General features: G+C 36.2%; 3 protein-coding genes across 7 annotated transcripts; 2 read left to right on the plus strand and 1 right to left on the minus strand.

Annotated features, from left to right (window-relative positions):
* Positions 1 to 100: 100 nt before the first annotated feature.
* Positions 101 to 1,811, minus strand: LOC103988825 (GDSL esterase/lipase At5g33370-like). The gene is made up of 5 exons (XM_009407475.3): positions 1,534 to 1,811; positions 1,303 to 1,430; positions 975 to 1,217; positions 649 to 901; positions 101 to 566 (listed from the first exon to the last, which is right to left on the minus strand). Exons 1-5 carry the CDS (start codon positions 1,766 to 1,768, stop codon positions 334 to 336), a joined length of 1,092 nt encoding a protein of 363 aa, XP_009405750.2. The 5' UTR covers positions 1,769 to 1,811; the 3' UTR covers positions 101 to 333.
* Positions 1,812 to 5,791: 3,980 nt separating this feature from the next.
* LOC135586681 (uncharacterized) lies at positions 5,792 to 17,408 on the plus strand. Of its 5 annotated transcripts, XM_065106308.1 has the most exons (18): positions 5,792 to 5,986; positions 7,400 to 7,584; positions 7,818 to 7,923; positions 8,043 to 8,151; positions 9,664 to 9,732; positions 9,805 to 9,978; positions 10,117 to 10,190; positions 10,486 to 10,579; positions 11,456 to 11,498; positions 13,184 to 13,246; positions 13,935 to 14,167; positions 14,604 to 14,724; positions 14,810 to 14,910; positions 15,035 to 15,148; positions 15,278 to 15,439; positions 15,519 to 15,665; positions 15,781 to 15,926; positions 16,966 to 17,408. In XM_065106308.1, exons 3-18 carry the CDS (start codon positions 7,860 to 7,862, stop codon positions 17,115 to 17,117), a joined length of 1,866 nt encoding a protein of 621 aa, XP_064962380.1. In that variant the 5' UTR covers positions 5,792 to 5,986; positions 7,400 to 7,584; positions 7,818 to 7,859; the 3' UTR covers positions 17,118 to 17,408. The 5 variants fall into 5 exon arrangements, with proteins under 5 accessions (XP_064962380.1, XP_064962317.1, XP_064962253.1 ...); XM_065106245.1 differs by lacking the exon at positions 7,400 to 7,584 and having other exon boundaries at positions 7,810 to 7,923; XM_065106181.1 differs by lacking the exon at positions 7,400 to 7,584.
* Positions 17,409 to 18,894: 1,486 nt separating this feature from the next.
* On the plus strand, positions 18,895 to 25,527 carry LOC103988791 (monothiol glutaredoxin-S10). Its single transcript, XM_009407429.3, has 5 exons — positions 18,895 to 19,292; positions 19,390 to 19,463; positions 22,316 to 22,390; positions 24,367 to 24,393; positions 25,313 to 25,527. The coding sequence occupies exons 1-5, from the start codon at positions 18,976 to 18,978 to the stop codon at positions 25,384 to 25,386; spliced, it is 567 nt and encodes a 188-aa protein (XP_009405704.2). The 5' UTR covers positions 18,895 to 18,975; the 3' UTR covers positions 25,387 to 25,527.
* The last annotated feature ends 607 nt before the right edge of the window (positions 25,528 to 26,134 follow it).

Here is a 26,134-nt window from a genome sequence, read left to right on the forward strand (position 1 = left end):
TGATTTATTTATGCATATAAACTAATAAATTAATTTATATATTTTTACATCTTAAATATTATTTTGTTAGTAAAAGAAGAGTTCAGTCATTGACGAAGGAGACGCAAAACACAAATCCCATAATAACCGTACAAGTGCTACATGGACCGCTAACTCACTACCAATGTAATGTAACAGCTGCAATTACGCTAAACCAATCGATCAAAGCACATGACTCGTCTACAAGAACCTATGAACACCACCACATTCCAAGAGGCTAAGCAAACACCACAGTCTCAGTACTAAATCAAACCTATGGACTAGATCGAACGAGCTGAGATCACAGACGCTCGCTCAGGTGCGTGCATCCATGGCGAGAATGGAGCTCAGGTTCATCGGGCTCATGTACTCCTCAAGCCCAGTCATGAACTGGCTCACGATGATCCTGTTGGCTTTCTCGGTGGGATGGAACGCGTCCCAGAACGCATAAATGTTCCTGTTAGGGCACAGATTCGACAGAATGGTGCAGAGACCGATCCCGTTGTAGGGTCCCTGGCCGCAGCATGCAACCCTCGACGTGATGAACCCTAAGAGAGAAAGCAAACACGGCATCGGTATCAGGCAGTGAATGAGCCAGCCACATGCAGTGTCATAAACTTGTTGCCTCACCGTATGCTCCAGGGTTGGTGATGAAGTCCATGTGCATCTTGTAGGCATTGACAGCGACGAAGACGGAGGAGCCATATTGAGTGTTGAGGTCACTCAACAGCTGCATCAACTGGGGGTTGTACAGGTCGGGGACTCGTTGCAGCTCGGGGTCGCAGGCGCCGGTCCTGCTCCGCAACGCGAGCTCCGCCGGGACGCAGCCGAGTGGGCCGATTCCGGTGACTAGGACTCGCCGGCTACCCAGTTCATACAGCCTCTGCGCGGTTGCGAGTACTGAAATTAACTTCACGGTGGAGACGGAGGAAGCAGGAGGTGGAGAAGATGCGTACTGAAAGAATCTTCTTGTACTCGGAGACGAGATAGCGGACGTAGTCAGGCAAGGCGAACTGTCGAGATCTGAGAGAGAAAGGCACGAGGTAGTAGTTGTTGACGAAGTCGTTCCCGCCGAGGGTTATCAGGACGAGGCCTTCGTTCACCAGGCGTTCCGTCTTCTCCGGGCCGATCAGGGAGCTCAGCCTCTGCTGGTACTGCTCGAAGTACTGCAGCTGCTTCGTGATCCTAATTATGTTCGCCTGCAGACATACGTACGGCGGAGATGAGTAAACGCCCGGCCGGGCTTGGCTTCCCTCGTAATGCAGTGCGCGAGGAGAGACGTACGAACTGGATTCCCGTGTCGTTGAGGATCCCGATGCCGGCCGATGCGAAGTTGGCGCCCACCAGAAGCCGCTCTCCGTGGAGCTCGGGGCTCAAGTACGGCAACGTCGATTCGGCTCCGAGGTATTCACCTGAGAGACACCGGCACGGTTAGCTCAAAGGCGAGCAGAAGGGAGTAGAGACTCGTTATGCCTCCCGAGTGTTCGTTCAAATGCGTTTTCGTCGACGACGTACTGACGATATCCGGGACGTTCTTGCCATTAGAGAACCGGCCTGTCGCTCGGTGAGAGGGCGTGTCGATGCCGTAAGGGGGTGCATCGGCGCGTGCCGTGGTCGCCAGATAGTTGTTGTTGCCGTTGTCCACCAGAGAGTCTCCGAACACGAAGAAGGCGCGAGCCGCGGAAGACAGCGGGAGTGTCCTCAGTGCAAGCAAGCCGAGGGCCAGAAGAAGACGCCAAGGAGCGGCCATGGCTGTGCAAACTGAGCTTGGGTTGCAGGGTTTGTGAGTCTGCAGCGTGGTAGGTTTATATAGTAGGAGTCATGGACAGCTTTTACCTTCCCTTCCCAGTTACCGAAGGCCATGAAGGGGGGACTACAGGAGCGCAGGAAGAGCCATGCGAGTTACCAGAGAAGAGCTTAATTGGTGCGTTCTGCTCTTTAAAGTGTTTGGTGGAAGCTCTAACTGCTCCTTGCTCTGTAGAATACACTGTACCAATGATCAATCAATGTTCTCTTCATCTTTATTGATGAAGAGAATGACACTCGAGAATCTAATCCAAATGCAGATCATGCATCAACATCAGCTGTCATTGTTGCTACGTATCACTGAAGTGCACTCATTTTTCTACATCTTCTATGATTATTGCTGATCACAAATCTATGCTGATGTATAATACTACGAGGTTGCCTAATTTATGAGCAGGCTTCATGTGATGCTCATAACTTGGTCTGGTCCCATTTGAGTTTTCTATTGGACAAGAAGGTCCTCTCTGGTTCATTTATTTTGGTGTCTAATTCATTCTCCCTCTCTTTTTATCTCTCTTGAATTTGAAGGTTTATTAGTGGATTTACTCATTTTATATTAAATTTCTTGTTTAATATTATAAAACTAAATAAGACCATCCGATTTTATGTAGCGAAATTGATTTCCATCGAACGTTCAAAAATTTTAATAGAATAAATAATTAATAAAACATTACAACAATCGAAATTCACATGCCCTTAAGAATTTTAAGATGATTGATTTATATTAATCGATAAATTGGATTGCTGAATGTCGATAAGTGAGATGAGAATTTCTAGATGAATGATTTACATTAATTAATAAATTAGACTACTCAATGTGTAGAATAAGTGTATGCATGTTAAATATTGAATATTTTTTTCTATTTAATATTTGAAAATAATAAAATTATTAAAAGAAAAGTAAAAATCGACTACGATAGAAATAAAAATTATTTTGTTCTTTACGGACCATTACCGATCAGTACTAACCGATGGAACAAAATTAAGAGCATGCAACTTAGATCATTAACTATGTTAAATTTCAAACTTTGAGAATAATATTCTTCCCAACGTCTAAAGAACACTTCGTTACTCTCTCTCTCTCTCTCTCTCTCTCTCTCTATCGCCATTTTGTCCTTGCTGAAAGTTCTACCTACTCCACGAGACTACAAATCCTGTCAAGGTCATGAAGGCGCCAACGCCTGAGATCTCACCACCTTCCTCCTCATAATAATGGAGTGAGAAAGAAGGAGACATATGATATAAAGGCTAAGGCCGTGTGAAATGAATAAATGAACCTACTTTCCGGAAACAACTCCAATCTACTAATAATTTGGCATTTCAGTCTTTAATCCAATCATGGTTTGATCTAACCTAGGTTAGGTGCATCATCTATCTTATTCAGATAACCTAACTTATTTAAATTATGCTTTAGTGTATCTCAACTTTCAATTATTAGTGATACGAGACTAATCTCGAACTCGAGTTAGAACATGAAGATCGTAATTTTTTTTGTATCTACATAGAGGGAAATAATGATGCACACTACTATACTAAGAAATGTGCATAAATAATTATGCACATTTTTTCGTAAGTCTCATAAATTTGAAAATAAATTATGAAACTTACGGACTAATCATTATATTATATGGTCCTGATTAACCTTGTTAAGATATATTGAAGTTCTAATTTGATATCGCTTAATGTTGTCATCCAACAAAAATGAAGTCTATTATGAAGAAAGGATAAAGATAGTATAATTTCCTTCTTGCATATTTGTAATCAAATAAAGACATTCTATTATGACATCAAAATATATGCAAATGTAACCTTGATATATGATTACTTGATTTCAATCATCACATTATGTTATTTCGTATTATAAATTTTTAGTCTTACAAAAATCTCATAATGCCAAATGTATATATGCCATCATTCGCGAGGCGAAGCAGCAAATCCATTTCTTTTAAGCATAGACTCGATAAATTCAAGTAATAGTATATATATATATATATAAGTGGTAAATTAATGGTGTATATTTTTTGGCATGTAATATATCAAAGAGGAGATAATTGATGCCATTCATCACCAATTCATGTATACCTCTCAGCATTTGAATGTAATGATCAAGTAAAATAATTTTTTAATTATATTTTTATCTGATTTTTTTATCCTCATAAGTGATAAAAATGAGATGTTTAGATCAGTCAAACTAAATCAAATATTGACAATGCATAAAGACCGAAAACGATGAATATTTTTTATATCGATCGATTTGATGTATTATTTTATTATTGATCATGAAAAATAATATTTTTCTTGTTAAAAAAATGTGAGGTAAAAACACAACCTTGGACTACTCACTAAATCACATTACGGTCAATTTCGTGATCCAAACCTTGATTATTTAGATCCTGAAAATAATGATTTTACCATGATGCCAAGACTCGTTATTTACCCATCAATAATGTTTGGAATACACTGATCTCTGAGTTCTTACTAAGTCGAGTGGCGACAATAATGCTTGGAATAGAACACCACCTGTTCGACCACGGCAACTTTGCATGTGATCCTGCGCCGGTTGACCGGCAGCCATGAATGGGGGGCGGGACCGAACGTACCCGCCACCCCGGGTGATCGTAAGCTATCGTCGATGCGCGTCGGATGAGCCCCACCCCCGACGGGGAGATCGGTCTGCTTTGGGCCCAGCATTCAATGACCTCCGGTGCGTACACCTAATCCTGGCGGGACCCACGGGGATGCTTAATTGTTGGCATAAATGTGGGTGTGTAAGCGTCCAGCTCATTGCCGCTTCGTTCTATTGGACCCCACCTCCATTGATTCCTCTGATCTCTCTCTGTGTGTGTTTCTATTTCTGGTCGATTACCCGACGTTCACGTATGACGTACCGTATGCGACACCCTATCCTTTTCTTGAAGGTAAGGGAAGAAGTGGGATTTGATTCGAGTGCGTAGAGGTATTTGGCAGCCAACTTAGCTATCCTGAACATGGTCGATCCAATCAGATTCTAAGTTTGCAGCTTGTTTCGATTAGCCATGATGACATTTTGATTGGAACCAAATTATATCGATGATTCGATAATCTGAAATCGAACCAATAATCGAGGTTTAATAATTCGATTATGGTTCCTATAGGAGGAGGAGAAATGATGTGATTAAACTAATTCATGGAATCAAATTTTGAATTTTGGATGAATTTATTCAAAAAAACCTCATAAATTTTCATATAGGCTTTCAAAATTTTATATCAAGAGTTATTTTTTCATAAATAATGATTTTACCCATAGCTATCTCCATCATTAGCCTTCTCTATGGAACATCTACGCTTACATTTCCATCGATAGCTACGCCAATCCTAATTTTCTTCGATGTTAGTTGAATTCCATGTGTTGTCCATGCTGATCTTGCCACGATTGTAAAGAAGAATGAATGGATTATATGTGAGGATAATAAGAAATAGGAAGGTCAATGATCACAAATGAGATACGAGGGGTGGACGAGCCCATGCATGAAGGCGGCCAAGGGTGTTATGGGCGATTAATGACTATTCGAAACGAAGGAAGGTGATTGGTAGGGTAAAGGCATGTAAGTCAACTCGCCCATGGAAACACAAGTGACTAACGACTCACATTTGCTTGCAGCCCTCCACCTCATCGTAATAGAGGAGAGGGAAGGTAGGGTGGTGATGCTAGAAGTGGAGACGGTAATGTTTCCGGTGAAGACATGAGTAAAATAATATTTTTATACTAGAAGAGAATGCTTTACGAGAATTTTTGAAAGTTTGAGATAATCCGCAAAAAGTTTATCAAAACTAAGAGTTTTTTTTAGAAATTTATACAAGAATATTTTAAAAAATAATTAGAATAGGAGGTTAATAATTGAATATAGAAAAAATTATTCCTGCATAATTTTTTGATATAGGCTCTCATCTGATAAAGACAATTAGTAGGGTTTTTATAAGTAAATTGCCAAAAAATAATAGTTTGTAGCGGCCGCCCCCTCCCCTCCTCTCCCTCCATCGCTCTCGAACACCTTAAAATCCCTAAACATTGTTCCCCAAACCTCGCTTTAACGGCAAGGAGCGGAGCCGATTTCGGCTTGTTGATCGAGCGGGCTCAGTCGCAGCAACGGACCGGAGCGGCATAGGCAACGGTAGCGACAACGTAAATTCTCTCTCTATCTCGCTCCACTTACACTCCCTCGTTCTCTGCCTGGTTCGAAATGCGATGCATGTGGAATTTTCTCTTTCCAGCTAGCACTGTCATTCTTGATCCGAACTGGAAGTAAAAAATTAAGTTGTCTCATCTCTTCTATATGTATATGACCCTACTCTTCTTACAAAAAGACACTTATCCCTTTTATTTATACTAAGACTAGATGATGCTCCTCGTCGCCAGTCATCATATGCAATTTTAGCTGGGATTGTCTGTTCCTATAGGTTCAACCTAGAATTAATCATGCCAATTCATCAAAATATGCTGTTTTGTCTCAATGTGGTATCAACTTTGAAACATTGTTCGGCATGCTTGAATTTGAAGTAGAATTATCAATACAATTTATGGGTTGTCTAGATGAAAATTTCTTTTCTCATGAGTATTTGGTTTAGGTTGATACAAGGGTATAGCTACTGGTGACTGAAATCATTGGTTGATCCTTGTCAAACATGAAAATAAAATAAAATTCAATTCTTTAGTTTTGTCCCAAACAAGGGATCATAGTAATTGTCAGTTAAATTCAACTTGTATTTAACCTTGCTTGTTATAAATAAGTCGTTCCGAGGGACCATAGTAGTAGTAGGTTGATTAGTTGATTTTAACGAACATTTACTCATCACAGTCGAAGGAAAGAGAGGAAAAAAAGATAATATTTGATCAACTTCCAAGAAATAAAATGCAAACTCATGTCCTTTCAAAAAGAAATGCGAACACATAAAACTAATCCTTTCATGATGATTAAAACTAATCTTGATGATGGATTTATGTTGTAAAGAAATCAGAACACATAAAAGCTAATCCCTTTTTGATGAAAGTAATATATGCTGTACCATGTGCATATCTTATAAATAATTAATTATAAAAAAGTAAATGTAAAACCACTTCTCTTGAGCTATATTTAACATATACACACTAAATAGAACACCAAACCAGATAGTGTAATCTAGTGAAAAAAGATATTAAACAATGGACAACTCTAGTCTATTGAGTCATTACAAGTTTTAAACAAGCAGGTAAACTGCAAGCATACTGGTAGTGATCCCATGTTAAAGAGCAGGAAACTAAAGGTCTAACAATAGAAAATAAGCAATATTGAGGGCAAAAGGCAAAGAATCCATTAAGATAATCTCAGATAGTAAGGCTTTTGCGGAAAGAAGTTGATCATAAGTGCTGCATCTTTAGTATTATGGATGAGCTTTCAGGTTGAAGTTATGTTAGACATATTTCTCATGTGTGGCATCAAGTTTAAGATTGCAGGATTTAGATGAATAAGCATATATTTTTTAGCTGTTAAGTATTGTTTCATAGATTGCTGCATCTTTGGTTCATTACTAATTTGTTATTGTCTACGTGGTTTAAAAGTTTGTGACACGAGGTGTACTAGTATATGCTGGCAAAATGATTGTCAACTGTGATGGATGATCATGGTGTCTGTGCTAATGATCAAGGTCTCTGTTTCCAGACACAAATGTATGCATGATCTTGTCGTGACAGGAAATACTATGCCAACACAGATTGACTTTTAAATCGACGATTCTATTTTACAAGTTAGTAGCACTTGTTTTGACTTCCTCTTGGTCTAACCTCATGTACATGGTACCAACTGTGACAGATCTTGATTTCTTGTGATGCCCAAAAATCCAGTATATTTGTTCCTTTCCTTCGTGAATCTTATTGCATACTCTTTATCCACTGGATTCTTTATTCTTTTCATTCATGAAATTGCTATGCTTGACCAGTGAGATGTACAGAACTTTAACATATGAAAGTAGTTATTCAGATTGGTTGCAGTTGTCAAGGTGCTGCTGGTAGGCATAACTACATGTCTTATGTCCCAACCTTGTTCTCTCTCTGTGTGAAGACAATTACAGCTGCATTAGTACATGGTTGGTATTGAAGATAATAAAATTTAAAATTTCGCTGTTAAATTATGAATCTTCAGAAATTAACATGCAATATAACAATTTGTTTTTTAATTGCATACCAAAATCATTGCATGTCACAGGAAATGAGAATGTGGAGGACATCCTTGAACTTCCTTCGGAATTGTTTGATGGCTTGGCGACAAACCTGCCTCCATTGGCATTGCAAAATATGCATGAACTGCTAGAAAGGTGTTTTGCCATTGAAAGACTAAATGCACTACTTACTACTTCAAAATCTCTACTCTTCTAATAGTAGTTAGCTTTCAACTATTTTTTAGCTTTTCACAACTTTCCGTGTTCTCTGCATTCATTTTCAGTATTTCTTGGATTTAATTCTTTGTATCCCTTTATCCATCACATAAATATATGCGTTTTGCAGTATTTGTAATACCTCTGTGAAGCTCACCTACAGTGATAAGTACAAGGAAATGCTTCATATTTTGTCTTACATTAAGTTAAGCAACTTAAAATATCATTTAGTTCATGTGGATAGTTTGGGTTGATTTTCATACAACACAAATGTATGAACACATTTATTTTTATGATTGCGATACTATGGAATAAACTGAAAGTTTCATGAGTAACTACGCTTCTCATCTAGTGATTGTTGCAATGTTGGACAACACTATAATTTGAGTTACCTTGAAAATAATATTGGACCATATAACTGTAACATTGCGTCCCTTGTGTTGCTCATCACCATCATGCCGCAGTTGATCATCCTGTTACTCATCTAATTCTCCGCCTCTGTCGCTTCTGCCATCTACTGCTCCTCCCCTCTTCCTTTTCTCCACTTCCTCCTCTTTTTCTCCACCTCCTTCTCTTCTTCTCCTCCTGCCTCTCCTTGCCCTCTTCTTGCTACTGTGGTTCATCACACGGTATGCTGCATGGGCTGGATTGGCAGAACCTTGGTTATTAATATTTTTTATGTCCTAAATTGTTGCTGAGGGATTACCTTTACTGGATAAATTGACATGTCAACTTATGTTGACAATTGTTGGATATGAATTGACTGTAAAAATCTAGGTAACATTTAGTTTCTAAGATAACCTATAGATGAACTTTTTAGCTAAGTTCCTTTAGCCCAATATGGTCCAAAAACAATAATCAGGTAAGTAATTGTTGAGTAAACCATATTGACATATTTTTTTATTTGTCTTTATTAATACTAATGTCTAGCTTTTTCCAATGTACATCTAATTTGCTCTATGCTTAGGTTCTTGCTTTATGGTAATGTTGAATGTTGATATTATGAAGCTGGTATGTTTCATTGTGGGTTAGGATGTAGTCTAGGAACATCTGCTTATGTAATTTTGGCTATTTATAATCCAAATGGAACTTATAATTTTTTGATACAACTATGTCTCACATTAGAGATTTAACTCGTGGGGCCACCTTTTGAACACTCATTAGCAAGTAAAATTCAGTTGTAGTATAAGCATGCAACATTTTGTCTTTTAAGTTGTTTTTATTAGTTTCAGTGCTGCATATCACGTGAATTCCACTTTTGAGGACAGTCCTAGTGGTGTGGTGGAGCTTTTAAGTTTTAACAATCTTTTGTTGCATACTATATTACATGCTAGAGATCAATTGTGTGGCAATGACTCTTCTGAATATGTTGCTGTGAACCTTTTTGGTGATATTTGGGTGCTTTGCTAGTCTATGCATTCACTTGCTAAATCAGTAGTATCTCTGTGACAGATTACCTGATACTTGTGGTGGAGTAGGATTCACAAATGTTGGTGTTGACCATGGACGAAAACGTAAAAGGTTTGATTAGCATCATGTGTTTCATAAGAAATGGATGAAGGAAAATATAGTAAGAGAGATACCTATTTTCAGAAAAGAAGATTTTGATATGACATGGAAGATGTTATACATGAATCGCTGGCCTGAAGATATCACTATGACCCAACAAATTGGCTGTGTGGCAACACAAGATGGTTGTGAAATAGCTAAATTGTCAAATCAAAGTGTTGACTGGCAGCAACTGTATTGGGAAAAACATCTACAGAAGTATGCCTACTAATATGGTGTTACTCTGTGCTTCTTGCTTTATATGATCAGCTCCTTGAAGTTTTAGTTGTTCACATAGAGACTATGACATAGTCGTCTGATTGCTATTGGTTATGACTGAGATTTATGTGTTGGTAGTTGTCTAGATGAAGCTGCAGAGACGGCCTTACTTCCTTCTTTTGATGGTTATATTGATGACCTAACAATTTCAGGTAAAATAGCATTTGATGTTCCCTCATTTCTATTCATAGATGCTTCCATAGTTTTTTTTTTTTCCTTATAGAAGTGTGACTTACTCTAATTTATTTTTCTGAAACTTTCTTTAATTATCATGACTCAATTCTTAAATGACGTAGTACTGCACTTGGACAACTGACATAATGAAATTCCTTTTTACTGGAACAATGTTTTACAGGACTTCAAGGTTTCTTTATATTTTTTTATTTGTTGTTTTGTCAAGGCAACTTTTTTTCTCTTTTTCCTGGATGTTGTTTTCTTTTGTTGCAGATAACATCATGGATGTAATTGGTCATAGTGGAGGCACATTTTGTACCTGTATGAAATTGTCCTTCCATTGCAACAAATTTGGGCAATACATTAGGTATCTTTTGTTTCAAACTTTCAATTATGATGTTTTAATCTGATTGTTGATGCCAGCAAATTCAATTGCTGGATAATTTAATTATACTCCTGAATTTTTTGGTTGTTTAATTGATTATTTCATTGAATATGATTTTAGGATATTGAGTTTAAAAGATTGAATACATTACAAACAGGATTTATTTGTCAACACCAAGTTTTGAAATACTAGTCGAGGCTGTACATGCCATCCAACATTTATGTCTGACCAAGTACTGATACCAAATATATTGCCCGATGCTGATACAATTACGTCCATTTTTGTTTCTTATTCAATGATATAGGGTTGTACAGTTTGATATATCGTCCAATATACTATTGATATACTGGTGCAATAGATTATTGATACCACTATTTGACTGGTATTTAAAATTTTGAGGTTTACAATATAGGCACAAAGCACTATACACTGTTAAGTGCATTCAAGCTAGCACTGGCCTGAGCAGTGGCATGAACACCTTCCCGACTTGTGGTGTTCAATACAATGTCCAATCATGTATCAGGATGAGAACTTGCCACAATCCGTGTCATTAGGTGATTTTAACCACAATTTTTATTTTGTAGCAATAATGAATGTTGTTCATTCTGTTTATTGCTTTTTCCACTCAAGAAGATGATGTCCTCTATCTTTTGCACACGTCTTTGTAAATATATTGCACTTATTTTTATTGGATTACCTATATCCAACCTTTGGGAATCCTTTCTTTTATTGGAAATTTTCTTCCGATAAAAATTTCACGTTAGAAGAGTTGAAAGTACATACTGTATTTTGCATCAGTTATTTCTGAATTTTGGTCCCCTTATATTGTTGCTGATCTTGATTTTCTTGTAAATGCAGATACCTGAGACTTCAAAATGTGCTTTGTGTTGCAGAAACATGTGTAAGTGTAACAATAGCTGCCTTGAATTTTGTTATTGGATTAGATTATGTCATTCTAGCGTGATTTATTGTTCGTTATTGGTATCCTCATTCCAGTTCTATTCAGAAATATCAACCAAAGAAATTGTTCCTTTGCATGTATATTTTACAAATATTCATGTAGGGATGGGACTGTCTTCTTTCATTTGTTCTTTTGATTGTTTCACTAGTGGGATTTGTCTAACAGTAAGTGTACCAAAATGATATTTACACTGTCTAAAGACTGGTTTCAAATTGGTTTGTTTTGATTGGTTTTGTTTATACTTTATACTTTATACCTATCAAGTTTCAATTTTGTTTCAAAAGAAAAGGGTTTAATAGCACTATTTTAAGATCCCCTGGAACTTGGCATTCTGCATCTCAATCTCCAATCAAATTAGTACTTACTGTTTCATATAAGTAGCAAGGATTGTTATGTCAATCAAGATAAATTGACATTGGTTTATGTACCATGCCAGGGAGGTATCTACACATGGTATGCCAAGTTGTGCAGGTCCAAAGGTATAGACACATGTTATGCCAGCCTGTGTAGATGGTCCCAAGATATGACTAGGCCAAATTTTTTCTATGTTATCTAGCCTATGAGTGACAATTGGCATGGCATGATCAAGAATTATTGTGCTAATCAATTTGTGTTGGCATGAGTTAAAGCTATCATTTCCGAAAGGTATAAAAAAGTGCCATGTAGGCTCATGTCAAAGGTGCCGGCATATTGTCAGTGTTTTTTGTCTTGTGCCAGTTGGTACAATAGCATGCTGATCGTCATGGTTGGAAACTACAAAGATAGATCCATATTAGATTGTGTGGGTTAGCTTGTGTGTGTTTTTTGGGTTTTCATCATAAATGCTCATTTTGTGTGGGTTACATTGCATTATTTTGTATCCCATATATCATCAATCTGGCCAGGGCAGTGCACTATGATAGTGATGGTGGTATGGTTGGTTATGATGCCTCTGGAATCCAACGTCACTGTGAGATCCTGGTTATCCATGTGGACTTAAGTGTACCTTACATATATGACCTGGGCATCAGTTAATCAAGTGGGTAGATTGCCATACTCCAAATTTCATTACTGGTACCAATTTTCTGTAGGACCAGTACACATAGCTTAGTAAAAACCAGGCTGGCTGAGTGATTAGACCTTAGCCCTTATACTACCAATGTTGAGTTTTCATGTGGCTAGTCATCAAACTGGAAATTACTCCCATCAAATTTTAGTGATGAAGAATGGGAGATACATGTATGTAATTGCTATTTTGATTTCTCATGCAGAAAAGTGGATCACATCCTCTTCATCTGAGGAATGCTGTAAGATGGTTCTCACACTTCAAGATTGACATCCCAAAGGCGCTTCCAGTTTCAAGATTTACATCCCCAACTTTCCTATTTACAACTCCCCTCCCTCTCCTTTTATCTTGTTGACTCTATCATTTTCCTACTTCTGTATATTATAGTTGCCTTTTAATCCATATTTTATAATCTTCGTGAATTAAGTTTGACAATTTCCATACGTATTTTCTTCAAAAAGTGTTCATGCATAAATCAGAAGTCTATCATTGTGGTAATGGTGCAGACTGAGGTACCTTTTAAACATTGTGATTATCACACATATTCAAACTCAAAAACTCTATCATATATCACTTGCAGGAGCTACTTAGAGATTGCAAGTTGCAAGGTTTGGTGTTCAGAAGGATAATCTCCAAAAATCAGGTAAAGTCCTACATTTATGAGCACACAACATGATGGACCATGAGTTACAATAAGATTTAAACTTTTAGCTGTTTCTTAAAACATGTGCAAGAATAACAGCACTGTTTTATCCAAAATGATTCAATATTTTTAGGCCCTATTTCATCTAATGACCATTTAATTATATATATCTCATTAATTTGTTTAAATGCACTTAATGCTTGGCATGCTCTGAAAAATGAGAACATGCAGAAATTGCATTGGAGTACTTGAGGGCACGATGAGAAAAAAACAATGTTATTGGTGCATATCATATTTGATTTTACAGAACAATTTTGATGGTTAAGTCGCTGAAAACCACTTCATAACTATATGATAAGCATGTTCTAACAGATTGAAAGAAGAAAAATGTTATTGTTTTTCAAAAAAGTTAATCTCTGAAGAGCAACTGGTACTATTTATCTTTGAATTGGCTGCTCGTTTTAATAACAAAATTTGTACCCTAAGTTCTGGAGGCTCATGTTTTATTGCTTAGGTGCATGTGCTATATTTGTTGCTCCCAATTCAGAATAGTATTTTGTGTAACAGTATAAGCATGCATGAATATTTTATATTTCATTAAATGCTTTGTTGGGTTCCTTTGCTAGGAGAATTGACATGATGATGTGAGTTGCAGTATTATTACTTGATTGTTCCATTGCATCTCCAGGTTAATGGAGTGTGTATGCATCTAAACCAGCACAGGCAGACATTGCATTCTCTTGAATTTATTTATTCTCAGATTCCTCCTGCTATGATAGATCAGATTTTTGGTTCTATACACAGAAGAGATGTATCTCAAACTCATGGTGTCCGAGAACTTCATGTAAAATCATCTCGCATCTTTGATAGCAAGTCATCTACCATACCTGCTGGCCTTTTGTCTTTTATATCATCAGGAAGGTACATCCGATCTTTTCATGTTTACTAGTTTGTTTAGTTTTACTTCAAAAACTTTTGTGCCCGAATATGTTCACTGTTGATCTGGCAATATTAGGTGACAAATATATACATCTGCAGATGCATCTAGTGCACATTTTAGTGAATATCGAGTTACAAAATGATTTAATGATTCTAGGGATACAAGTTAGACATTATTTCTTCTACTGAATGTTAAAATGAAGACCAGAAGCATGCCAACTTGAATCTTAGATATTTCTATATATAGGTGATACCTGCAAATATTTGTTAATTACATTGATAAAATAAGATTTTGATAGCTTTCTTATGCATTTTATGACATAATTTAGCATAAACTATAGAGGTGGATTTTGTCAATTATCTTTCCATCCAATAATTGCCATAACAAAGAAACCTCAACAGTTTTTTAAATTCTCAGGGACTTGCGAACACTGTGTTTTTGTGACAGTAAGTTGCTGCCAAAGTGTGCAAAAATGATTTTTGATGTTCTCCTTGGGTCATCTTCTGATGTAGTCACTCTAGAGATATCAGAGAACAATGTTAGTAGTTCATTGGTGTAAGATCACATTTACTGACTTGTTTTGGCCTAGATGCCTTTAGTTAAAGGTTGTCTGTATTCTGCAGCTTGCTGGTTGGCTTTCTATGGTTGACAGAAAACCTTTAGAGTTTGCATTATTAGTGGAATCAAATGTGTCATTGAGGTCACTGAGGAAACTGAGTTTAAGGTACTATGTAATTTGTTTTTAATTGACTTATTCTCACTATTTTGTGAGGCTGTGATGGGATCTTTTTGTTTCTTATCTGTTAGTTTCCTGATGGAGTTTACAACTGACATTGGCAATATGTCAGGGGGAATAATTTTCAGAAGGAAGATGCTGAAGATCTTCATAATATCTTGGTTCATATGCCTGTTTTGAGCAGTTTAGACATAAGTGACAATGCTATAATGGATGATGGAATCAGGTAGTTATGAATTCCATCTGTATCCTTCATGTTACTTATTCAGAAGGAAGCTATCCACAAACTCTTCACCCATTTGTCTTCACAACTCTTGATGTCACTACTGAATCAATTAGTACATGAATTTTGCAGGAGTTTAATTCCTTATTTTGTTTGGGCTGTTGAGAAATCTTACCCTCTTTCAGATATTAAGCTAAATAATTGCAATCTGTCTTGCACGGGAGTGGCTGAACTTCTAAGAAGCCTTCCAACTTTGAAGGGGTCATTCTCTGTGGCAGAAAATAACCTTGGCAGGTTAGTCATCCAACTTCTATAATATCTTTCCATTTAGTCATCTGTTGGAAGCAGCTGCTGATACTATATTAAACTTCAGTTCAATAGCAGCACCTTTGGCAAAGTTCTTGGCTTCTTCCAGTGTTAGAAAACTTAACATTGAAGATGTGGAACTAGGAACGTTAGGCTTTCAACAACTTGAGGATCAAATACCTAAAAAGATGGCTCTTCAATGCATCAACATAAGGTTGTCACCTCTCTCTCTCTCTCTCTCTCTCTCTCTCTCTCTCTCTCTCTCTCTCCTGTTTGTGTGCAATTTCTGTTAAAAAATTTATAAGTAACTTGTAGCCTTAATTTTGTAGCAAGAATCGTGGTGGGCTCAGAGCTGCTTATTTCATCGTTAAACTCCTCATGTATTCACCTAGTATTGCTTATATCAACGCCGGAGGTAATCTTATGCCTCCTGAATCATCAGAAGTGATTTATGGTGCACTGAAACAGTCACAGGGTATGATTCTTAGCAAAATAACATTACAAATCTATAGTGTATGTGATACTTGAGCTGTGAGTAGCAATCTAATGCATTTTAGCCAACATCTTTATATAAATCTTATGGGTCCAAACAATCGTAAATTTGATGATGAGCCAAGTTTCTTTAAGAAATATTTGGAATGCCAGTGAAATCATTTCCTTAACATTGTTAGCTATTACAGTCTTGTTTTGCTCTCCAATTTAAACATTTATCTTGTTAGAAAATGGTAATGGTGCACAATGTTTGGAAGATTGTTTAACCAAGTCTGATGAGTAAATACAGTTATTGGTATATTTGTCTATGGGATGTATTACTAAAAGCCTTGCCGCTTTAAGAGTTTAATGTAATGTTGCATAATAGATCTAAGATGGTCATGCTTCTTTCTACCATCATCATAATGGAATTCTAGACAAATTTTGTATTTACTACACGTGACTAGCCATAGAAAGCACATGCTTAAAAGCCTGTCCAACTAAAGCCCTGTGACAATTTTTTTCTTATGAAAATCCTTGATAGTTACGCATTAAGGCTTCTTTTATTGTTCTTGAAAATTCAGTTTTTGAAATAAGTAGGAAAAAGAAAGTGAATACAAATATATTAGTGGCTCTGCAATTTTCCTGTTATAGTTTGTGTTTGAGCCTGCTTGTGTACATAGTAACATGTCTCTGTGGTAGATATATATCTACATTATTATGGTAGAATTTTCTATCTTAGCTTATTGCATTGAGTTTGTTTAAATGAATTTGGGAATTGAAATAACTTTTTTAGGGAACTATTTTGTGTGCTTTACTGAATCACTACAGTCAATGTCACAATTGCCAGCTGATTTACAATGCATTTTTCTAATTTAAATGAGGACCATTTTCATGATAATGTAGGGAATATATAGGGTGTAGTTTTCCTCTCTCATTGGATGTTTTGTGAAGGCATCATGTTCATGACTTTAGATGAGCAATATCTCCTACATATTTAATCCCACAAACTTGAGGCCTGTTCTTCCATTTTCGTTTCTTAGGTAAACTGGAGACGTTGGACTTGGGTGGGAATACACAATTATGCCAGTCAAATTATGCTTCCAGACTTACGGAATTTAGACTACATGGGAGGCCCATTGTGATCGTTCCTCTACTGCCAGCGTCAAGCACGCCATATGATGATGATCCTTAGCACATCTTCGCAATCACACTTGCTATTGGAAGATGAATGCTTCTGTTGGGTAGCTCAGAAAGTTTGTAGAATTGGACGTGAATGCTTCTGTTGATGCTTGATCATTGTGCAAATCTGGGGAATCATGCGAATGCAGGTGAAATAACTTGCACTTCCTCATAGAGAATGATTTTTATTCATAATATGAGTACTATAATTTTGTCACTTAGACTCTTATATGTTAGAGGATATTACCCAAATATAATTTTCTTTTGTTTTACTTTGCAATACAAGCATGATTTATGGTTTTTACTCTTTGGTTCCACCTTGACTGCCCAATAACATTTAATACTTATGAGGGTGACCAGTGATGCCTGCCCATTGCGTGTGGAGGGCTCGAACAGGGTCAATGATTGTAATGGAGGCAAGAGTCTAGATGGCATAGGTGTGATCGATAAGGGCAAGAGATTGGCTGATGGGCCTGCTATGCGAGTGAAGAGAAGGGTAGGCCTCTTGTAGATACCTCTTTCCCCTTTGCTAATGTCGACAATAAAGGAGGAAGACGAGGGCTCGATGGTCAGCATGATAAGAGGCGACAATGACTGTGTTGAGGGCCTCACGATGGTGGCAACACAGAGGCGACAAATGACAAGTGATAACCAAGGAGGGATATTTATTGGATTATAAGAAATAGAAAGCACCATTTAGAAAAAAATGAAAACAAGAGTATTTTCAAAAAAAAAATAAGTTTTTTTCAACGAAATTACCTTTATTATTTTAGTTGTATTTTAGGTGTATAATATTTGAACTTTTGAACAACCAAATGGTTATGATCAAATTTAAAAAATAGAAATAAATGATTATACATCTTTGATTGGTATAAAATCATAGACAAAATCTTAGCATCTAATTTGGGGTTAATTATATATTATCTATTATAGTTAGTTATCTTTAGCATTTTAGTTCCTATATTTTAAAAATAATATTATCATCCTTATAGTTGTGAAACATCTAAATCTATTTATACTAATGTCATCGATTTTACCAATGAAAATATAAAAATAAAGAGTAAAAAGATAATTTTAATATTTCAATTTGTGGTAGCGAATAGCGTTGGTGGTGGTGGTGGACGATAACGTCGTTGGCGACCACCGATGGCTATTGTGAATAAGGAGAGCGATGATGAGAGATGAGGGTCGCTCGACATCTGTATCAATGTTAATGCAAGTGTAGAGCGACAAAAGGACCATCGATGTAGATGTCAAACGGTCCTTTCATCACTCAACAACTACGTTAGCATCAATGCAATTGTTGAGCATCGTCGATCGATATTTGCATCGATGGTCCTTTCATCCCTTACAACTATATCGATGTCGACGCCAATGTAAAGCGATACTCATCTCTCGTCATCGCTCTCCTCATCCACAGTAACTACCTGTGACCCCCAACGATGTCGTCATCCACCACCATCGACGTCGTCCGTCACCACCAATTGAAACGTTAAATTTATCTTTTATTTATTTATTTTTTATTTGTTTAGTAAAATTAATATCGTTAGGGTAAATGAACCTAGATATTTTATTTTATATTAATATAATTTTTTAAAAATACTAAATATAACTAACTATTATCTCATTATATAATTAGTCATCTAATTTAGAACAACAAAGTCAAATAAAACTCAATCACTATCTACATAATTTAATTTAAATTATTTCTCTAAACGTGATAACCTTTAGAGTCGGAGGATTTTCTTATGTTATTATTGTTCTTGGAGAAACCATATTAACAGCGCCGTAGCTCATCTCCAAACACACACCCAAAGAACAAACACAAAGAGAAACCCCATCGTTTTGCGTGTTGCCGAAGGAGAGAAGCTATGGCGGCGGAGACCCCTTTTTCCCTGGCGAGAGCCAGTTCTGCTACCTCTCTCCGCCCCGCCACTCTCAACAATGTTCCCTTCCGCTGCCACTTGCCTTCTCCTCCCTTTCGCCCTCGTCCCTCATCTCTCGTGACCGTGATCCCAAACAAGGGAGCGGCGTTGCGATGCGGCCGATCCTTGGCCGCCCGATCCATGTCCTCTTCCTCCCCCTCTCCCTCTTCGTCATCCTCGTCCTTCGGGTCGCGGCTGGAGGAGTCGGTCAAGAAGACCATCGCCGACCACCCCATCGTCATCTACTCCAAAACCTGGTGTTCGTAAGTGATGGATCCGTCCCTTCTGCCTCTCGATCCGTTTGTTGCCACGTTGTGTTTGGTCGCGCTTATTAAATTTCCCATCGGTTGGCAAATTGAGGTACTCGATGGAGGTGAAGTCGCTGTTCAAGCGGATTGGAGTGCAGCCACTGGTCATTGAGCTTGATGAGCTGGGTAGAGCTTTTATTCTTTCTTGTTTGCTATTTTTCCCCAAAGTTATTTCAATTGCAATTGTTAAATCGTTTGCTTGGTTCGTTGATATGAGTTAATTGTCAAAGTAGATATTTTTACATTGGAAATTGCTTTTTCTTGTTTTAGGATTTGATTCATTTGAAAAAAAAAGTAACATCAAGTTGTAGTTTAAAGAGATGGAATGTTATACGGAATTTTTTGCTTCTGTGAGAGCTGAAGAGAGTGCTTCGAAAGTTGGAACAAAGAATTTGGTGGCTACAGCTGAGAGATAGTAATACAAGATTCTGTCACAGATGCTGAAAAATAAATCTTGCAATGAAATAAAAATTATCATCCCAAGTAAGATTGAGGAAGAAGATATTAACTACTCTAGATTTATATCTTTTCTTGGAACTGAGATATCTGGAAGGGGTCAATTTAGCTGTGCTGTGTTTCTTCAAAGCCCTATCCTGGATGATGTTGATAACTTGATCTTAATATTCTGAGAAAAGATTAATAAGGCTTTGTATTCTATAAATAGTGAAAATTCCCGTGGCTAGGTTGGTTATAACTCTACATTCTTAACTCATGCTGGGACATATTCAATGATGAAACCGTATGGGAAGGTAGGAGTTTCTTTAGTTCAACAGGGGCAAAAGATGCAGCTTTATTTTCTAATTCTATGCTTGTAGACATGATTTTATGGCTAAAGGTGTTTTCTTTCTCCTAACTTCATGGTAATCTTGGAAAAACTGATGATAACATGGTCGACGTCCCTTGATTTCATGCCTTCCAAGATGAACTGTCTATGAAAATGAGTAAGAATACTTGATGGTAATAATTATGAATTATTGATCTCCAATCTTTACTTCATGAGATAGTTAAAGGATAGTGGTGCAAGACATGAATTAAAAAACCCTGGAAGGGAACACACTAAGTGGAAAGTCATGTAAATAAATGAGAAGAGTATAATAGAACGAATGCTCCATACATGGAGTAAAGATAAACTGATAGTTGATAGTTAATTATAGTCAATAAGACATCTCAAGAAGAAACTTTTAACTGATTTCAGTTCACCTTGCTGAAGTTACACCTTTTATATTTTTAGTCCTCTTCATGGTTTGACTAGTCAAGAACACTAAATAAGAGTATGTGCACATCCTATTTTGAAGGGATGAGTTCGATTAAAAGCAAATGCTTTGAATGATGAGTTGATTATGTACTATCATTTTTCTTTATTCTAGGTCTAGGAATATCACTTTTAACATGTTTCACGGTATTAGAACATCTGAAAATCACGTCACTCTAGGTCATATAAAAAAATCGTCACTCCAAGCTTTCTTCACATAGCTACTCATCAGTGATGCTTGCTATCATGACATAGCAATGATACTTTTGCAGTTGCCCTTTTTATGATTCTTTTATGGTTATAAGTTATTTTTAATTTTTTATATCAAATGAAGAATGTTGTAGGTGGTTTGGCACCATTTTTGATCTATTTCAAATAAAGAAAGGGAGATTTTGTTGACTTAAACAGTTATGATATATACCAATAGAATTATGGTGTCAGATGGTAAGCATATTACCAGATACAGGAAGTGCTGATAGTGATACTCTTATAATCAAGCCAGTTAGCAAATTTTTTACTGGCTTACCTAAAATATGGCTAGAGTCTACATTATCTGGACCGAATACAAATCATTTCCCACAAAATACTATTCAGCTTCCAAAGAGCAAGCATTGTATTCAAAAATGGAATCATCCAAATCGAATTCAATGACTTGACAACATATTATAACTGCCACTCCAAAGAATCCTAGATGGTAAACCTGTAAAAATGGGGCAAACATTCATAAATCTTGGTAAGCAATGAGCATCGCCCAAGTTTAGATTCATGTTGGCTCTGTGATTGTTGAATGCAGTCATTCAGTGCCTTCTAGATAGTCAAGAAGTATGTGATAATATGATATAAAATAGAACAATGGGAACTGACAAGGTGCTTTGTCTCAAAAAGCCAGCCACCGTTGATCCAATTACTAGAGGAATAAATATTTAAATTTAATTACAAAATGATATGATCAATATTTCCAGATTAACGAAAAATCTAGAAGCAATAAATATAGGAAACTCTAGGAAGAGAATTTATGGGAATATTTCCTCTAATAAGCAAAGAATGAGTAAGTAAACTCTGATTTAAGCTTCCATGGACAACTCAAGTTTGAGAGGCACTTGTAAATTCCATAAGCTATTCCAAGAGACCCTCCATCAATGTCTGGTCATCTATACCCAATCAAATAATAAGCCATTTTGCCAGTTGTATCACATGTCCATCATGGGACGAAGCTTCCCCAGATTGTCAAATTCAACTAGGAAAAGCACTAGCCGGGTTTTAGCGTAGAAAGCATAACAAACTACTTATTCATCATTGAAGTTCAAATGTCTCAAGAAACATATTCCTTTTTCACTCATCAAATGTTACAGAAGTAGTTGTTAGTTATTTTATCAATGAGACAAATATTGCTAATATCATAGCCCTATAGACTTTGTCTTCTTTAGAGATATAATTAGGCATCTACTAACCGCATTCCAGTTGCCTTAAAAATTATTCACTTTCCTTTTGTTACACGTTACTTGACTCCATATTTTCTTGTTGGTGAAGCAGTATGCCATGTTGATATGAAATTAAATCTAATATTTTTGTATGTGATTTTTCATTTTCATTATTAGTGACATGGTTCTAAGATTGTAAGAAGTTACTTACAATCTTTGATCAAATTTTAACAGTAAGTGAAAAAAATCTGACATTCCAATTCAAATATTATATTTCTATAATCTGTGATTGTGTCTTATTTCAGGTCCTCAAGGGCCGCAAGTACAAAAAGCACTGGAAAGACTGACAGGACAACATACTGTTCCTAATGTATTCATTGGTACATAATAAAATACTCAGTTTAGAATCCTTAGTTATTCTTTGAAAGGACCTTATTTAATTTAAAGTTACTTTTCAATTAGTTATTACAAGTAACAAATGCAAATGATGTCATCGGGCTAAACTTTAGAGCAGTATATTGGAAATTTTAGTCACTGACAATCATGTGAATGGAAGACAAATATGCTTACAGAATCAAGCTTTAGAAGAAATCATTTAATATCTATCATGTTCTGATTATGGTATTTCTGTGATTGTGAATTTACTCTTTGCATCATGATTTTATCCAATTGGTTGAGACTTAGTATCATCCTTAAGTAATTAGACTCTATTTTGGTTTAGATTTAGTAATAACAAATTATATTTTGCTTAATGCATTAATCATTTAATCATTTCTTTTGTGATCATGAGGCTCAAGTATTTAAGGGTTTAAAAATTGGGACATGTCATACTTAGATGGCCATTTTACTCTCACACTCTCTTAAACTCTCTCAAACTCATTTTTTCTCATATTCTCTCTCTTATTCTCATATTTTTACTCTTCTAAATTCAACAAAACAATGATTTATGGATTGAATCAAATTTAGGAGGCTAATTTGGGAGGATTAAGTGGAAGAACGATCCGGAATGGACCGAAATTGCGAACCTTGCACAAGACTACTCCTCAAAGCCCAAAAAAGATATATGACATTATTCTTACCTAATTTACATTAGTTTTGTTAAAACTATACTGAATGTATATTTATTTCTAACTTAAAAATCCTATCCTAAATTTTTTTTCTATTTTTCAGATATTTTTGGAGGATTTTATGCCTATTTTAGGTGTATCATTTGGTACACTCTGGCGTACCACTCGATATATTGTATCATATCATACCAAGCAAAGCTCAGTACATCGATACAGTACAAGATTAAGAACCTTGCATATATTATTTATATAATATTCACGTTTGTAACTGTATATAATGATATATATAAGTTATATACTTATACGTCAATTAAGAATGTCATATCACATTATAACAAATAGGAGATCTTAATCCTATTTCTTGCCTGTATTAGGCTAGGTCACGAAGCAAAGATGAAATAACTTTGAGGTGGTGATGATATCTACCTTGGAAGTGGGACGGAGTGGTTAATGATTGGCTGACAATGCATGGAGATCTATGAGTGGGTAACAATGACAGCTTTTAGATCGTAGTGCATGAAATAATCTGTTTTTACTCAGAGCTGAGTTTTGTTAAAATCAGAGGAATTGGTATCAGCTACATAAAAAAGAAGGGCAACTCAATGAATAAGGTTGTCAGCAATACAGGATCTATGAGGATTAATGGACACAATCTTACCCCTAGAGACCAGTTGGTTATATCTGCTACTTGAGCCCTTCATCTAGCACACAGAAGCACAATCTTATTATTAACATTGAGTTTGTTCTTTCCTTAGTTATCTTAGTTTGTTCCAGTCAAGGCCCTTATATGTGTTCGTAGTGTTGGCCTATCCCAGTATGATATATTGGAATTATATTGGTATCATCCAAAGTCAGTACAATTTTTGACTAATTTCTTGACCTTATATTTAAAGTTCCTACGGATTGAGCTAATTCTAGCTAACACAGTAGGACTTTGATTAATTTAGCCAATGCAAGCAGATTTGGTAGCCTCAGAAAATCAGAGAAATTAGTCTTACATGTTACAGCTGTATGGTTGAGTCTTGCATGACTTTTTTACTCTTACACCATACTAAATGCACCATTAAACATGATGAGCTCATTTAGATTGGTATACAAAAGAGAAGAAAACTGTAGAAAGAAGTATTAGAAACAATGAGAAATGATTTTATGGGTCTCAATTTGACTAACGATATTGCCCTCGGTATAGATCAATGGCTGGAAAGATCGACTTAGCTTATCCCATATAATTGAGACCTTACCATATCACAATCCTATGGTCCTAATATTTTTATTTTTCTTGGATGCAGGAGGCAAGCATATTGGTGGTTGTACAGGTAGCACCTTTTCCTCTTTGTTTGATTTGCTTCGGAAATTTGTCAATGATGATACTCCACCTGCCATATATTTTTCACAGCATGGGACATGACACTTCTGTTTCATGTGATTCATTGCTAGTGATAAGACTCTTTATCTGTTATTTGATTTCTTTGAGTATGGAGGCATTTCCCTTTCCTTCTTGTTTTTGCAAATTTAAATCCTTATCTTTCCTTGTACATTTATTTTGTTCTAGTTTAAAATAACAAACCAAGCAATCCAAAAGAGGAAACCATAATGCATGTTGCAGAATTACCATTAAGAAAGAGGAAAGATTTTTTAAGGTAACCATGTAGTTTGGTTATGTGCTTGCAAAGAAGAACATTTATTTTGTTGACAGTAACAAAATGCATGTTTGAATAAATACCTTCAATGTTCTAAAGAGTGGCTATGATATATGAACATGTATGTGCTCCATAATAAAAACCATAAATAATAGATAACTGACATCAAATGAAAAAAATACATAGTCATTTGTTATAGGTAGATTTATATATGGTCAAATAAAAGAGGGAATATACATGCTTATATAAGAAAATACTTGACTGATGTCTATAAGAACGGGTAAAGTCTTGTGTAACTAAAACTATATTTTCATGATCCATGGTTTGTAGTATTAGAATAATATAAAAGTATAAACAATAGTAATACGAAGGAAACATAGTTCAGATGCATTCATTTCCTTTTCTGCTTTTGATGACCACATTGGTTTTTTGTGGTTCTGTGTCTGCATATCCTTGTATGCAGCAATAATACAACCTATGCTTGATTGCATATGCATATTGCTGTGCATCGCGCTTTGGAGAAATGTTACTTATTTACAGAAAGAAGGTAGATCACTGTGCTCTTTTTTGTTCTTCAACCCTTATTTGCCTGCAGATACTGTGAAACTGCACCAGAAAGGAGAGCTAACTACTTTACTATCGAAACTCAACATTGGCACAGAGAATTAGTATCAGCATTAAGTCAGTTCTTTATATGTATTTGAAGTAGTAACAATACCATTTTTGTTCGATAACATGTACTTTACAGTTCACATGTCATTTTTGACTGAATTGTCGGCATCGTACCCAATGATATGTTCTTTTAAAATACTTCATCGTATCATCGTATCTGGTGTGGTAGACCCCTTCATTCACAGCAGCTCTTGATGTTTCACCGAGACTGTTTGATGACCATAGAACACAATGCAATCCTTTTACTGAGGACAGCCTATGTTTTTTGTCAGTTTCATGACCCTACACTTTATTGTCATAAACGTAGAAGAATTTGTGGTCATCAATATGCATAAATGCAGGTCGCATTTCCCAGGAATTAATGTGGTAAGAACACCACATGAGAATGCATCTATCTGCATAAGAAATGCCTAAGCAAGAAATTAATCATTGGATTGGCTTTCTTGCACCACTATGATTTAAATTTGGGGCCCCCAAGCCTTCCTGCATTGTAATTCCTAAGCATTGTCTTCTTGTGCGCAGATAGGTTCAGGTTTTTGAGATTGTTTGTGACCTAATAGTTCAAATCTCATATTGTTCTTCTATGTTTTACCGACAAATCAGTTCAGTAGACAAAAACTAATATGGCTTATAAGGTTTGATAAATATAATAATAGCCTATTAAGCTCCAATCGTAGTAAATCAATTAACATACTATTATCAACTTTAATTTAAATATTTTGATTAGTAATTTGCATCAAACGAA

Source organism: Musa acuminata, chromosome BXJ1-1 (assembly GCF_036884655.1).
Source record: "Musa acuminata AAA Group cultivar baxijiao chromosome BXJ1-1, Cavendish_Baxijiao_AAA, whole genome shotgun sequence".
Lineage (NCBI taxonomy): Eukaryota > Viridiplantae > Streptophyta > Magnoliopsida > Zingiberales > Musaceae > Musa > Musa acuminata.

Excerpts from the sequence above, each read along its gene's own strand:
- LOC135586681 (XM_065106308.1), top strand. The coding sequence starts at position 7,860 with ATGTCTTATGTCCCAACCTTGTTCTCTCTCTGTGTGAAGACAATTACA. Across the intron at positions 9,979-10,116 it reads TGGGAAAAACATCTACAGAA|TTGTCTAGATGAAGCTGCAG; the intron begins GTATGCCTACTA and ends ATGTGTTGGTAG. Across the intron at positions 13,247-13,934 it reads GGATAATCTCCAAAAATCAG|GTTAATGGAGTGTGTATGCA; the intron begins GTAAAGTCCTAC and ends TTGCATCTCCAG.
- LOC103988825 (XM_009407475.3), bottom strand. The coding sequence starts at position 1,768 with ATGGCCGCTCCTTGGCGTCTTCTTCTGGCCCTCGGCTTGCTTGCACTG. Across the intron at positions 1,431-1,533 it reads GAACGTCCCGGATATCGTCA|GTGAATACCTCGGAGCCGAA; the intron begins GTACGTCGTCGA and ends GGTGTCTCTCAG. Across the intron at positions 902-974 it reads AGTACAAGAAGATTCTTTCA|AGGCTGTATGAACTGGGTAG; the intron begins GTACGCATCTTC and ends GCAACCGCGCAG.
- LOC103988791 (XM_009407429.3), top strand. The coding sequence starts at position 18,976 with ATGGCGGCGGAGACCCCTTTTTCCCTGGCGAGAGCCAGTTCTGCTACC. Across the intron at positions 22,391-24,366 it reads TGTTCCTAATGTATTCATTG|GAGGCAAGCATATTGGTGGT; the intron begins GTACATAATAAA and ends TCTTGGATGCAG. Across the intron at positions 24,394-25,312 it reads GCATATTGGTGGTTGTACAG|ATACTGTGAAACTGCACCAG; the intron begins GTAGCACCTTTT and ends ATTTGCCTGCAG.